This window comes from Schistocerca americana, chromosome 10 (assembly GCF_021461395.2).
Source record: "Schistocerca americana isolate TAMUIC-IGC-003095 chromosome 10, iqSchAmer2.1, whole genome shotgun sequence".
In the NCBI taxonomy this organism is placed as follows: domain Eukaryota; kingdom Metazoa; phylum Arthropoda; class Insecta; order Orthoptera; family Acrididae; genus Schistocerca; species Schistocerca americana.
Window position 1 is genome coordinate 81,272,565 of NC_060128.1, and position 16,056 is coordinate 81,288,620.

The 16,056-nt window shown below is 40.3% G+C and overlaps 1 protein-coding gene across 1 annotated transcript in view; it reads right to left on the reverse strand.

Moving 5' to 3' along the window:
• The window catches only part of LOC124552595 (angiotensin-converting enzyme-related protein-like), a 385,045-nt gene that overhangs the window by 42,494 nt on the left and 326,495 nt on the right, over positions 1–16,056 (reverse strand). The window contains exons 7-9 of the mRNA XM_047126920.1: positions 14,282–14,379; positions 10,434–10,588; positions 5,269–5,399 (exon numbers count right to left, since the gene is read on the reverse strand). Coding sequence (XP_046982876.1) covers positions 5,269–5,399; positions 10,434–10,588; positions 14,282–14,379 — 384 coding nt within the window. The remainder of the gene's footprint in view (positions 1–5,268; positions 5,400–10,433; positions 10,589–14,281; positions 14,380–16,056) is intronic.

A 16,056-nucleotide genomic window follows, 5' to 3' on the forward strand; every position in this document is an offset into this window, starting at 1 on the left:
AGCAGTAGACTGCATACCTTTCTGCGCAAGAGTCAAGAAAGTGCGATCCAAATGCAGACTGAATTTCTGCTGAGTATTAACTGAGTGAAAGCTGCTAATTCTTGGGAATGAGCTGACATTATTAGCAAGAAATGACAGTAAAGAATATGTATGTTGAGAGGTCAATGTCAGAATACCCAGACTAATGAACAGGGATCAACCAGAGGTTCACAAACTTGCACCACCTATTGCTCGAACAGCCCATTTCTGAGCCAAAACTAGCCTTTGAGAATGGGAAGACTTACCCCAAAATATAATACCATATGTCATAAGGAAACTACTTTTCATGTCATACTATCACTTACTTCAGATACCATTCAAATAGTAAAAATGACAGCATTAAGTCTTTGAACAAAATCCTGAATGTGGGCTTTCCACAACAGTTTACTATCTATCTGAACACCTAGAAATTTGAACGGTGCTGTTTTACTTATCATATGCCCATTCTGTGAAATTAAAATGTCAGGTTTAGTTGAACTGTGTGTTAGAAACTGTAAAAACTGTGATTTGGCATTAGTTTATTTTCTACAAGCCATGAACTTAGGTCATATACTGCGCTATTGGAAACAGTACCAAGATTGCACACAACATCTTTTACTGCCAAGCTAGAGTCATTAGCAAACAGAAATATTTTAGAATCACCTGTAATATTAGAGGGCACATCGCTAATTTTATAAGTAAGTGACAGGAGTGGCCCCAGCACTGATTCCTGTAGCACCCCACATCAAAGGCATTCTCAACACTGGAGAATGACCTTTTGCTGTCTGTTATTAAAGTAAGAGGTGAACCAATTGTGAGCTACTTCCCGTATTCTGTAATGGTCCAACTTCTGGAGCAATATTTTGTCATCAACACAATCAAACGCCTTAGTTAAATAAAAGAAATGCCTAGTGCTCAAAATCTTTCATTTAATCCAACCAGCACATCACAGAGAAAAGAGAAAGTAGCATTTTTAGTTGTTAAACCAATTCTAAAACCTAACTATTATCCTTACATACACAGCCTTTAGAGTAACTTTAGTGAACAGTGACAGCATAGAAATAGGTCTAAAATTGTATATATTCTCCCTCTCTTCCTTATTATAAAGCAGCTTTGCTAACGAGTACTTTAATCTTTCATGAAACTTATCATTCTTAAAGGAAAAATTAAAAATATGGCTAAGTACAAGGCTAGCATTTGCAGCACAGTACTTTAATATTCTGCTGGGTACTCTATCATATCCATGAGAGTCCTTAGTCTTCAGTCTTTCAGGATTAATCCTAAATGTCACAGAAATAACCTCTTCCTCTTCTCTAAAAAAAAGGAGGACCATCATTTAGCCTGAACACATAGCTGCCATCTGTAAGAAGGTGTCAGTGTCACTTCACTACCGAAATATGAAAACTTATTTCTATTATAACTTCAAGTTGAACAAATATATTTCAAGACAGACGCAATACATGAAAGTCACAGATCAAGTAAACAGAGTAAGACGTGTGTACACTTTAACAGTCAAATCATAACTGAGTCTGAGTCTAGCGGCCGCTGGCTGGCTGGCCGCTTAGGTGGCGCTGCTTCTGCACGGCTGGCAGACAGCGTCGCATGTATAGGTGTGCGTAACTGCGTGGCGGCACTTTGAAAGATCGGCGAGTCACAACAATTTCCTTTTGAGCTCAGAAAGAAGCTTCTAGAGTCCGTAATATTCCCCTTACTCTACTATGGTGATGCCATTATCTGAGGATCTTTGTTTGAATCCTCAAGCAGGCTGGAACTGGCAACGAATCCTTGTATACAATACATTTGCGAAGTGTGCTTTTATGAACATATCACACCAGCCTACAAACAATTATCATGGTTGTGTGCTGATAAATGCAGAGGCAACCATACTCTACATTTGCTCTATTTGTTTTCAACTCTTATTCTACTTTCTGAACAGCACAGCATAAATACCTGTCCTCAACAAAGTAAAATTCTCCCTGTAGCATCACATAGCAGTACCATATTTTCTAAATCATTTTCTGCATCAGGAACTTGCCTTTGGAAATATTCCAGAAATTAAATTCCTTCCAAGACATCAAAAGACAGCTAATGGTCTACCTTCTATAACAATAGCCAACAGTCCTACACTCTGTGCAGTCCATTCTCATCAGTCTCCCTACTGCAGAACTTCACTCTCATTTTCACTGGCAAAGATCTCTATATTCTGTTCTTTCCCAACAGCCACAACCAGTGTCATGTCAATCTTCTCCTCTCTCTTTATCCACACACACACACACACACACACACACACACACACACACACACACACACACACAAGGGCTCTCAAGAATGTTGCTATCATTACAGTATCCCAGTATCTCCTCAGATTTTTTTATGAGATGGTGAGGTTTGACAGAGGGTCCACCCAGCCCTTGCAGCCAAATGAGGTACTGCTCGAATGAAGAAGTACGTTGTGGCATCGTCAGAATTCCTCTAATGGCAATAACAATTGGAGAGACTGGCGGCATGCTGATCTCACAGCCCATGATCATAGATCGCTCCTTTTATTGCCTCGTAAACAGCATTGGGAATTAAACCCAGGTCCTTCAGCACTGAAGGCAGCAACACTAACTGTTTACAGCAAAATTTTGTATTGCGGACATACACTGCTGTAGAATTGTACCCTGATGAAAAAGACTGCTTTGGCTGTATGATAAATCTTTATTTATGATCTGACTAGTTTCACTCTGTTAAAGCAACATCTTCAGGGATACATATTTATTTCAAACAATAACTAGTAGATGACCTGACATTCTTCGTCCAGTTGTGATAAAAATTTTCAACTTTTAATGGGTTGATAGTCCAACTTCATGTAGGGCAGAATGCAGGAAGTATCATCGTGATAAAGGAAATGCAAGCTGTAACAATGTTGTGTTGATGTGAAGTCCGCAGTGACTGCTTTGATGAGCTCGACTGAATTGGTGCCTGTGCAGAGGCAATTGTAGCTGATTAATATAAGAGATAAGCAAGAAGGGTTCCAATACTCTTCACTGGAGCATGCTTGATGATACTTCTACTTCTTTCAATGACTTACCATCCAAGATAACATGCTGTTTCCTCTCTGCTACAAAATCCTCAATACAGTGAAAAATAGGCCTAATGTCTCATTTGTGAATGGTGTTCTAATGTTTAAGTTCTACAGAAAATATTAATAACAACCTCAGACTAACCGTTCCCTGGTTCACTTTCCAGGAATTCCTTAACTCGAACTTTGCCTCACCATCTTTCTACAAATCCCTTTATAAGGACATCAACATTTCAGCAGAAGAAAGGACAGCCATACAAAGCCTCAAAATAATCCTCTTCTAATCATTCTGCCTGCAAACAAAGGTCCCACCACTGTCATTATGAATTGCAGTGACTATCTGGTAGTAAAAGGCCTCCACTTATAAACTCTGTCAGAAGTTTAATATAACCTCCAATCTCTGCTTAAAGACTCAGGCCCTTCCCAGAATCTTTCCTCTGAATCCATTTCCCTCCTCACCCCTATTACAGCCTGCACACACACCTTCCACATACTCCCCAAAATCCACAAACGCTACAATCCTGGGCACCACACCGCGGCCTGTTGTTATGCCACCACTGAAAGAATTTTGGCCCCCATTGACCAACACTTCCAACCAACTGCCATACATCTAGCTAGCCTCCTGCATCAAAGATAGCAATTACTTCCTTCACCAGATCTCCACTGTCCCCACCCCTTTATTTCATGGATCCCTACTGGTCACTGTCAATGCCACCTCCCAATACACCAATACCACTCATGCCAATGGTCTTGCCACTATTCAACACTACCTCTCCAAATGTACTTCAGACTATAAACCCACAACCTCATTCCTTGTACACTTTACTAACTTTACCCTACCACACAACTACTTCTCCTTTGAAGGAGAGGTATACAAACCTGTCTGTGGCACAGCCCCTTCTATGCCAACCTGTTTATGTGCTATCTAGAGGAGACGTCACTAGCATCCCAAAACCCCGAACCTCTGGTCTCATTCAGGTTCACTGATGATTGACTCAGAGCCAAGAGACCCTATCCTATTGCTCTGCTATCTGTTTTACCTGGTCCTGCTCAACCCAGTGTGCAATCTTCCAGGATGTTGACCTCTTCCTTTCTGATAGCTCCATCAATACCTCTGTTCACAAACCCACCAACAACCATTTCACTGACGAATCAGTGGAAATATGACAAAGTCCCTTATTAGTCAATATGGAAGTGGTTCAAATGGCTTTGAGCACTATGCGACTTAACTTCTGAGGTCATCAGTCGCCTAGAACTTAGAACTAATTAAACCTAACTAACCTAAGGACATCACACACATCCATGCCCGAGGCAGGATTCGAACCTGCGACCGTAGCGATCACGCGGTTCCAGACTGAAGCGCCTTTAACCGCACGGCCACACCGGCCGGCCAATATGGAAGTTTCCAGCTGATTCTACATGGAATCCAGTCATAGAAAAACTTCATACTTTGCGTAATCTGCATTGCTCTGTGATTTATTTCATGCAAAGACAACTGAACTGATATCGATGTGGCTGGCTTTCACCACAGAGGACGTGGGGCACGGCACATGGACTTGCAGCAGAAGTGCATGCGCCCAAGTAGCCCGTGACAAACACCAACTGAATACACCATGCATGTGTCAATGCAGTCTTAAATATGTGAATTCAGAGCATTTCCGTCAGTATTCACCTGAAGATGGTCAGAATATTCTGTGTCTAAATATCATGGCAGGAAGTTTTAGACATCCAGCACTTCGCCTGAAATTTTATGGAAGAATCTGTTTACTGAGAAAGTTTTAAATTTAACATCTGCTTAATCATAGTGTCCAGTCTGTAAATGAAATGGAGGCAACAAATTTGTAAGATTGCTTCATTGCACCACTTTAAATACATTACAGGCATAATCTCACAGAGGAGGTGAAAATAATCTGAGGAAACATTGTTGTCATCACAATAGTAAGACTGTCCATTAATAGACAAATTTCAGACGCCGCATACAGAGATGTGTGCGATATCTCTCGCACAGTTACACTTGTCTTCTGCAAAGCGCAGCACTGTAATAAATTTACATTCTGCATCACTTTCAAACACCCTGAGAAACAGAACAGTGGATGACTAGTTGAAGTTACCTCATGGAAGGAAGGATAAGTACATTAAGATGTATAGAAAAACAGATTTCTCTTTTGTTTCACACAGTCACCCACCTGAATGCCTGTTCAGCTGGCGGAGGATGTATCGGCCATTGTGTACAGATAGCTGGTGGAAAAGGGCATGCATGGTGACCCTGTGGGCATCCAAATAAGTGTGCACGTCCACTTCGTCACATGTTTGAATCCTGTTGGAGACAAAACATCGTACATTCCAAAAACACTGTATGTAGTGAGATTGCTTTTCAATTACTACTAAGACAAACTATAGATTACAATTTTACTGTAGTCTGATTTATCACTTATTTGGTTTAGGCGAGTAATTTTTTGCATTCAAAATCGCAGTTAAGTATAACATTAGTCACCAAGCCTCAACCTATATTTTATCATTAGACGTCCTTAAAGCCACAAATCAAGCCAATGTGATAGATGCCAGACTTCTTGACTTCTGAAAGCATCCGACTCAGCATTATGTGACCAATTATCATAGAAAGCTTGATCATATGGCACAAATATGCAGGCAGATGTTGATAAGATTCCAAAATGCCGCAAAGACTGGAGACTGCTTTAAATGTTCAAAACAGTTAAGTTGTGCACTTCAGTGTGGTGAAAAGCACAGGATACTAAGACTACATTATCAATGGGTCACAACTGGAATCAGTCAACTCATTCAAGTACTGTGGATATAACAAAATGGCTCTGATCACTATGGGACTTAACTTCTGAGGTCATCGGTCCCCTAGAACTTAGAACTACTTAAACATAACTAACCTAAGGACATCACACACATCCATGCCCGAGGCAGGATTCGAACCTGCGACCATAGCGGTCGCGCGGTTCCAGACTGTAGCGCCTAGAACCGTTCGGCCACCCCGGCCTAAGTATAACATTTTGTGGGGATATGAAATGAGCTGATCACAGAGGCTCACTCAGTCATAGGTAGAGCAGATGACACACTTTAGTTCAGTGGTAGGATACTGGAAAAAAAAGAACAAAAACAGTCATTCTACGAAGGAGCTTACCTACAAAACATCTTGTGTGACCCATTCAGAATATTGCTGAAGTGTGTGGAATACATACCAAATAGAGCTAACAGGAGATCAACACAAACATGGTGTTCCAGCAGGAATCATCAATATTCTGCGACATGACAATAATGATTATTTGGAGCAAAACAGTCTAGTAAACAAGGTCTCTAAAACTAATACCTCAAGAGCTATGGCACTGGCTCAGTAGAATAGATTCGCTTGTAGTAACGAAGATGAAGAAGTGCTCATAGCTTTCAATCTACGCATTTTACGAGCCCATCTTAATTAGCATTTTTTGCTTCGAATGATCATGCTTGTCATACCCCTGAACACTGATCATTTCTCCCGATTTCCTGCAGGTCAAGCACTTGTAAATAAATGTCAACTATAATGTTTAGGCCTAATTACAAATTTTAACTGTGACATGAAGTTTTAAACATTGAAACAGTGTTAATATGGACACATCAAAAATATGCAGAAGTCACAGGTTTAGTGGCAACTGACATTTTATGACATATTTTGATACAATAATCATCATTTAATCAAATGTTAACAGGGCCTACATTAAGAAACACAGCCATTTAACTTACTTACACGCCAAGATGACAATGGCTAGTTAAAACAATCTGTGTGTCTTAAGTAGCCAGTGTCATCTTGGCATGTGTTAAAAAATATAACCACAGGTTTTCTGAAGAACATAAATGCTTTTGACAGTAAAACTATTTATCCAAAAAATTCAGAATATATTTGGGCCTTGTGGCCATTATCAAGTGCAGTACTGTGAAAATTGTGCTTCAGCAAAAAAACTGACAGTTATTTTCATCACATACAAAGATTACTGCTACTGTTATCTTCTAAATAAATATCATCACACTCCGACACAAGTCCACTGTATTAACTGAGTTTCATGAACACAGTGAACACGTGATTAGTTTATTGCTATTTACATAGAAGATAACATTCTGCTCATGCTGTTACAGCCCCCTCATTACGATGGGTGTCAAAGGTAGCCCCTTGCATGAAACCATCACAAACATTGAGTGAGTCTTCACATTCCTTGATCCTACCATTGTTGACCTGACCTCTAGACTGTATCTGGGCTTCAGATGGAGCACAGGGACGACGTCTCTGTGCTTTTGTGTTCTTCGTGAGGAGTTTAATCTTCAATTTATTGTAATGGCTGGCAAGTGATGAAGGATATGTTATGACCCGAGGAAGCACTTTGGTAACTTTTATGACAGTCGCACTTTCCAGTAAAGATCCAGACCAAATCTCCTGCGCTACACCTTAATGGCCAGTGCTTGGTGTCATAGCAGTATGGATCTTTCTCATCTGCATCAATGGTCCATATGTAAACCAGCTGCCTTGCTTCTTTAATACTGGTGGTGAGGTTTTTTCAAAGTCATCCTAAGTGTCATCCGGTTGAAAAGAGAACAGTATATCCATTGTCGTTTTGACCTCACAACTGTGGAGCAGAAGGAATGATGTGAAGCCTGTAGTGTCTTGCTTTACTGTGTTGTATGTGAATGTCATGATGGGCAACATTGTAACCCAATATCTCCGACATCAAAGTACATCAATATAATTGCTTATGTCTTATTAAAGTGTACTGTGATGCCATTCATCTATGGATTGTAGACAGTTGTCACCTTGTGGGTAATGTCGCAATATCAAATTACCTCTGATACTAATCTTGACTGGAAAATCTTTCCACAATCAGAGATCACCACAAGGACTGTTCTGTGCTTCAAAACCGTCTTTTTAAAAGTTTGTTATATCACTTAGTTTTCCTGAAATTAGCAGCTAGGTGTCTGGCTGATACCTCTTTACAGTGATGGGGAAAGGCTATGGTATGCCAGGAATCATCCTGTCCAGGGTACAGGGTTGGGCTTCATCCCACAGGTCGCCTGTAACCACTGCAGTTGACTGGCGTGGTGTGAATAGAACTGTTTTAATCAGTGACATATAGCAGCATAGCAGCATTGAAACTTCACCTTATTTCTCTGCAGAAGTGTACAACATGTACAGTGCACCCACAATGGAAACACACTGGTGTGTTGTCCTCTGTCCAAACGTCTGTTGTTCTACAGGGCATTCGATTTGTTGGAGGAGTTGGTTACACCTGCATTGATCGGATGTTAGGTTATAATTTGATAGTTGTGGGATAAGTCCAAGTTGGCTGAGTCCTTTCTTCATCACCAGTTTGACTGTTGGCAGCAACTGATGCTACAGACTGATATACCCCTTCTTCGACATTCTGTATTACTTCCCGATGCACAGAGTTGATATTCATGGCTGCTATAATTTGTGTACTTGGATCAACATTTCTCGTTGCCAAAAACTGCTGTATCTCTTCTATTACTATCTGGCATATGAGAGAGACAAGCTCACGGTCTTCCATCACTACCACAGGGGCTACATTTGGCAGTCCGTCACATTTCTTTCGTGTGACACTTCTGTTGCATTTTCTCAATTTGCTGGCATCACTCGATCAATTCCTCTGCACCCCAACACCTTTTACCAGAACAACTTGGTACACGTCTCTTGCAAGTACTTTCATCACGTATGAGATTTTGTCACTTTCTGTCATATTCGGATTCACACTATGGCGCAGGGCCAAAACATTCTGTAAGTAAGTTCATTTCACTGGGCCTTGTTCTTCAGTCGTCGTCCTGCTAAGTGGACTTGCTGTTGATTGTCGCCAAACATTTTCTTCCGTTTAGCCTGGAATTTTTTCCAGCTACTGGGATTCTCTTTGTTGCTGTCAAACCACTGCTTGGCTGTGCAGTCCATTTCAGATAACACGACATGTCATCCCACCTGTTGTATTCTGTGATTCATTCAAATCCTTTCAGCCATTTTGTCAGGTACTGATGAGCATCTCAGGAAAAGTCTGATAGGTGCCCGATGTGCAGCTGTCTTGCTACTGTTTTGGAATCTGTCTGTCTCTTCAATACATAGATCTTAGGAATGATGTACTGTGTGTACCCTGATTTCTGTCTGCGAAGGAGATGGCTTTTATGTTCCCTAGTTGGAGCCACGGTGATGTAGATGTTTTTAACTATGCAGCATCTCCACCAAACAACATCATCTCGAAACAACAAGTCCAGATCTGAAGGGAGGGTTGTCAGTGAAGTAAAACACACAGAACAGAAAGCACATTTATTACTGACACTAACCTACAGCCAGAACAGGACTGAACTGAACTCCTCGATGGACAGTGTAGCTATTTATACAAACATTCAACATTTCAGAGTGCTGGTATTTATACAAACATCAAATATTCCAGAATGTACAGACATTACGAACACAAGTTATTTCAAAGATACTGATATTGCAGAACAGACAAATATCACAAACATAATATGTTTCAATAGCTTTCCAGAAATGATAACTACAAAATAACAAATAATTGCCTGCAGCATATTAGCTAGTGGCCGTATATCCATAACATCTGGAACAATTTCAACCAATTTTGGTATACATATGGCCTAACTCGAAAAATTAACATCATGACAAGGCACTGACTTTCCTACACAGTTCCACTAAGGAGGCATTCATCTAGGATGTGTGTGGTGTACTGCATACTCTCATTGCAACATTTCTGCATTTGCTGTTCTCACGTGAGAAAAAGCAAATGAGCCTTTCAATCACAAAACTAATGCTCTTCACAATCACTGCCATGTTGTAGGAAACCTCTTGTTATAAGAATAAACGAACACCATCTGGATTAGAAATTTTCATTTACTAGCTACCAGTTTCAATCTGCACTGCTGACCATCACCAAGTTGTTGTGACTGAGATGATGTTCATTTATCAGTATAATGAGACATCATGGTTCCTACGACGTGGCACTGACAAACTGCACTTTGCAGCACCAAACCTGAAAATGATCGGATTGTAGATTGAATCCGGTATTCAGTAAATAAAAACTTGTGATCCAGACAGTGTTTGTTTATTATTACAAAAATAATACTGCATGGCATATTAATAAGAAAAATTAATATTCTTCTTTCCTACCAATGTTAATGAAACATACATCAAATTAAATGTGTGACTCAGTACTTTCATTTCTGGCAAATTTTTATCCACAATCCAAATCCACTACAATGACACAAGAAATATATAAATTTGCAGCTAACAATACAATTTCGATGAGGAGTGCTACAAGCAAGCTAGCACATCCAGTCTCACCTCACATAATTCTCAGTGCACCACGGAAGCACAGCTGCCGGGCAGCTACCGTTGAAGTGGGCGTTCTCCCAGAACGGAGACTTCTTCAGCGACGGCAGCCCCATCTTGCTCCCGACGCCTGCTGCTACCCCGTACAAGTGCTGCCCCTTCCAACTCTGTGAGAGAAACAACTGAGCAAGTTAGAAACAAATACTTCACTGAAAAATGAAGAGCAGCAGTAGCACACACAGTATGCCAACACTTCTTCATTATATTACACCAGCGATATCCTGAGGATACCAGGGGCAGGAGCCTATCTCCCCAAGCTTGATAAATGCTTATTTTCCTTTCTGCAAAGTGCTTTCTGTTTGCAATTATCTTATAAGAGCTACCTCACTGTCTACAATTTGTAAATTCTTATTATTCACACATCAATTTATGTTTTGCTGATTCCTATTGTGTATTTCATTTTGCTGAGGAATTTCTGATGTACCAATAATGCTAGATAGAGAACTGTTTTTAAAATCTCTTAATATCCAGTGTGCTAAAATTTCAATGGTGCTAATCATCTTTTGCTGGGATAGTGATGTATACCAAGTTAAGCACCAAATATTTCCAGATTGTTATCTAATATGCAATAACTTGGAAGCTATTTTAATTTCGAGGTTTCTATACTTATATAACAATTTAATCATGAATATTCCTTAAATTTTATTCCAGTGATGTGGATTCTAATTAATTAATTAATTAATTAAAAGGAATATTAAAGGTATTTAATGGAAAATTCAATTGAGAAAACTGCACTGCTTGACGAAATAAAGCAAAGCATGCAGAAGACATGGCGAGATGTCAACGTAACTTTGTTCATACCATCAGGAGGAATGTAAATGACTCTAGATCCGGTTCTCTGTGACAGGTGGAATGTCCACCAGATGTGCTAGTGTTGTTCATGTCTGGCATTTTTATGAGGTGTGGTAGGCTGTTAATATGTCTGGTGTTGAACAACCACTGTAAATGAGACACAAATACTGTATACCCATCTGAAACAGCATTACAGGTACCTGGCAGAGTTTAAAATGGGCCTCTTTGTGGGTTTCGGCACTGGTTCAGCTTCAGTGTGTGGGTGGGAATATTGGTGACAACCTCATGGGACCAGCCACTCTTCTACATATCGGCGCTTCTTGTGGGTGAGCTTGCCTCTCTGCCTGAAAACATACCTTTGGTGGTATGAAGAGTAATGTGGCTACTACAGGATGGTGCTCCAGCCCCCTGCTCTCCGAGTGTGGAGTTGAAATGCTAGTACAGACACAACACTTCCACCTGCCTGTTGTGCACTCATGCGCTTCCAATTACTGAAGCCTACACTGTCAAACATCTTTTATCTCCACCATCGAGTGGATGTACGTCCCTCGAAACGCATTTTCAACCGTAAGCCCATATGACATTTTTGGTCCTTATCCTTTTGCCTATTGTTTCCTGCACTTTGTCTGCATTTAGCAAAATCATCTTGTATATGAATTATTAAGTTGTACAAGAGAATGTGTTGTTGGCTAACATTATATTTATATTGTTTCAAATGAGCTTATTTAGGAAATTTTTGAAGTATTGGTATAAATTCACCATCTCAGGCTAGATACAGAAGTGTGAAAAAAGTACAGATTGAAATTGTAGTTTAGCATCATTGTTGCTTGTGTGGAGGAGTAGGGACAAAGTATGTAACTAGTGCGTGGCATTTTAGACTTAATAGATTGACAAACTGACCTAAGATACATAAATCAATAGATTCAGGGGTTATACAAAAATATGGAACCACAGCAAAAGACATATGCTTGAACAAAAAAGCACATTCTAGCCAACAGTGCAGGTTCTGCTGTTATATTTGACCACGAACGGCAACTGTGAAATGTCCTAAGTATGTTCCAAGTGTCACTAATAGTCATAACAGTGTTCTTTATAGTTATGAGTGCATTATGTCAGACCTAAATGAATTAATATAATTGTAAGGTTCATGTTGTGTTTCTTTCCTTCTGTTGTGGCTATCTTCAATTTTCTCTATTTCCTGCTAATATGGATAATATTTGCTAAAAGTCAATGTATAAGTATAAAAGTGTCATTTTCTTCTTTCTAATATTTCATAGCTAATGTTTCTTCCAACAGTGCTGTAAAAAATAAGTTATTTCAGTTGAACATTTTTGTTGTGTTAATGAACTAGCTAAAGAGAACCCACTCCTCTCATTTTTTTGTTCTTCCTTTTTCCTGCATTGAAAAACTTTGCAGTTACTCATCTCATTTGTGTAGAATCACACTTTCTTCTTTATTATTAGATTTCAATTCTCTTTCTAGCCGATTCCCAACTTCCTCCACGTCCTTTCCGAACTCCTCAGCCCATTTTGTGTCTGCCATTAGCTTGGTGATGTAGCTGAAGAATTTTTGTCAATCTGCATTCACTAATCCTGAAGAGGTGCCCATAAAATTTCAGCCTTCTCTTGCATATAATGTCCAATTGTCTCCAGAATGTCAGAACTAGCAGACTGATTCATACAGAATAGAGACAAGAAAAGAACAGTCTCGTATAGTGCAAAGATCAGTTGTTCAGCCAGAAGCACTTTGCATTTCAGAATGCTTGGTACTGAATAAGAAAGGAGAAATGGAAGGACTAAAGCCAGAGGAAGGTTTTCATCTTTACCTTTCTTCCACATACTATCATTTCTTTTTCCTATCCGAGGATATTCCTTTACATTTTTCTTTCCTCTGGCTTTAGTTCTTCCACTTCATCTTTCTCATTCAGTATCATGAATAATGAATTGTGAAGTGCTTCTGGCTGAACAACTGTGGTACAGTGCCTGGTCTTTGCACTGTACGAGATTTTTCTTTTCTTACATCTGTTCGACACTACGTAATCTGTATGCTGGTTCTATCTTTCTGGCTCATCTTACATTTTCTTTTTATTGAGTCCATTCAGTAAAAGCCAATCACAAAGACACTTCAATTTAATATATATTTTCTCTTGATTTTTCCAAACCTTCATATTTGTATTCATGTATTCTGTGGACACTCTCTCTCTCTCTCTCTCTCTCTCTCTCTCTCTCTCTCTCTCTCCTCTCTCTCTCTCTCTCTCTCTCTTCCCCTCCCCCCCTCCCTCCTTCCCTCCCTCCTCCTCGAAAGAGATCTCAAGTCTTGTTTTCGCTGCTATTTCATGTACTTTTCCAAACATTAGAGTTTTGTCTATTGTTTACCAAGTATGTAAAATTATCAGCAAATGGTGGACACTCCACCTTCACACCTCCACCTTCAAAACCTGCTTCTTTGGACCTAGACAGTTTCCTTCTACTACTCCTCTTGTGGCTTCCCTAAACAATCTCATTATCTTTTCCTGATCTATCTCCCAACCTAACTAATGTCTTAATCTCAACTTCTTAACAAAATTTTACTTTGGAGATGGTTTCTGTTAGCATTTAATTTATAATTGTCCTAGTTTCTTTAAAGCTATTCCCAATTCTTCCTAAACACTGAAGAGAATCTGCTGCTCATACAAAACTTATTCTTTTTTAAAGTGAAGAAATGCAGCTCCAGCATTTCTCTCTCTTATTACTCATATCTAACTTACTGAAAGTATAAGTATAATAGTATACTGTTATAAAATACATTTGGTGTTCTAATTTCAAGTGCAAAGATGAGAAGTATAGGGGTTGCCTAAGAAGTAAATCAACTCCCAGTCTTCACAAAGGAAGAGATGCCACTGTGCATGGAGGAAACAATGAAAGTTTCCAGTTAGATGGTCGAACATACCTGTCGGGGACATCGAGACAACTGTGCCAAACAACCTTACTTTCTAAACTTATCTGTGTATTTAATTAGGCTTGCCTTACCTTCTTCCTTAATGAATTGCTAAGATTCTTGTAGGCTTCATCCAATGGTGGAGTCACCAAATCTGCTATCCTCAGCCAATCATCTCCAACAAATGAACCTTTAACCAGAGGGAACATGTGTCAATACCCACCCAGGAGAAATTTACTTCACTGTCTCCTTAAGTTTTTTCCAAGAATTTGTGTTGTTTAGAAACTTTCTGGCAGACAAACAGTGTGACAGACTAGGGCTCTGCCCTGGAGCTTTCATTCTCATTGGCAGTGCTCTTGCATCCAGAGCTATCCCAGTACATCTCGTAACTTGTTCACATGGCTTTGTTTCAGCAAGTAGCAGTCACAGTACTTTCCACATGAAATGGTTCATCCATTTAAACAGTCATACATTACCATTAAAATATAAGGGGCATTCAAAAAGAAATGAGCCGGAGTCTGGAATGCGCAAACCGGTGACAGGAGGGTAATATCTGGCTGTGTGTAACGAGAGCATGAAAGTTCACAGCCCATTGCTAGAGGGCACATGTGCACGTCACTACACTATGCAGAGCTAGCAGCAGCATGCATCACTCATCCAACTCTGCCAGTTGCATTGCAAACAGTGACATGGAGGCGTCAAAAGCAGAGGAAAGAGGTATTGTTCATTTTCTGACAGTACACTGTACAACCCCGCAAGGGTCAAGGCGTGGCACAAGCACTTCAGCGAAGGACGGGTGTCGTTAGCTGACGATGCACGGTCTGGAGCACCACGCTGCATTACCGATGACATCGTCCAGCTGGTGGATGCACTCATTACCCAGGACTGCCGAGTGACAGTGAAAGCCAAAGTGCCCTTAAAAAGGCTCCGAGGGGCAAACGACTCACCTCAGATGACGACCTCCAGCTGCACTTGAGGAACTGGTTAACATCGCAGCCCCAGGAATTTTATGAGAGAGCCATTCACCACCTTGTGTCACACTGGGACAAGTGTCTCAACAGCCAGGGTCAACACTTCTAACATACAGGTACTGGTTTCTGTAATTATGCCTCCAAGCTCATTTCTTTTTTAATGCCCCTTACTCAAAGAGAACTGTCACACATAAAATTGACAAGAGTCGCACATCATATTGTAAAATATGAAAATACAAGAAATACAATTACCAGTAGGGAGTATCTTCTTCTCTGATGGTCAGAGCCAGTTCTTACACTATCAATTATCAATAAAATACCATCACATCATGTATGATCTTTTGCTCTGGTAATAGTATTTTTTATATTTTTCATAATTATTAATGTTTTCACAGTGTGACATGTAGCTTGTCACATACACTCTCATCAGCCAGAACATTATGACCACACCTACTAACGATATAATCCCATCCACACGACAGCAGCATCACCTGGTGAGGAATGGCTGCTAGTCAGACACACGCACGCTACAAGTAGCCTCAGTGAGCATGACATCTGTCTGTAGAGTGGGGGAGGCGTGTGATCTAGCTGCGTTCGAGCAAGGGCAGATTGTGATGGCCCAGAGGTTCGGCGCTAGCGTTTCAGAAACTGCACGACTTGTTTGGTGTTTGAGGGATGCTGCGGCGAGTGTCTTCAACACGTGGTGAAACCGAGGTGCAACCACATCCAGACATTACAGATGTTGAATGATGTAGGCTGGGCAGACAGGTAAAATGTGTGAGAACTAACATCAGACTTTAATGCTGGGCAGAGTGCAAGTGTGTGTGAATATACAGTGCACTGAACACTCATGATGGGCCTCCACAGCCGACAACCTATACACGTGCCAATGTTAA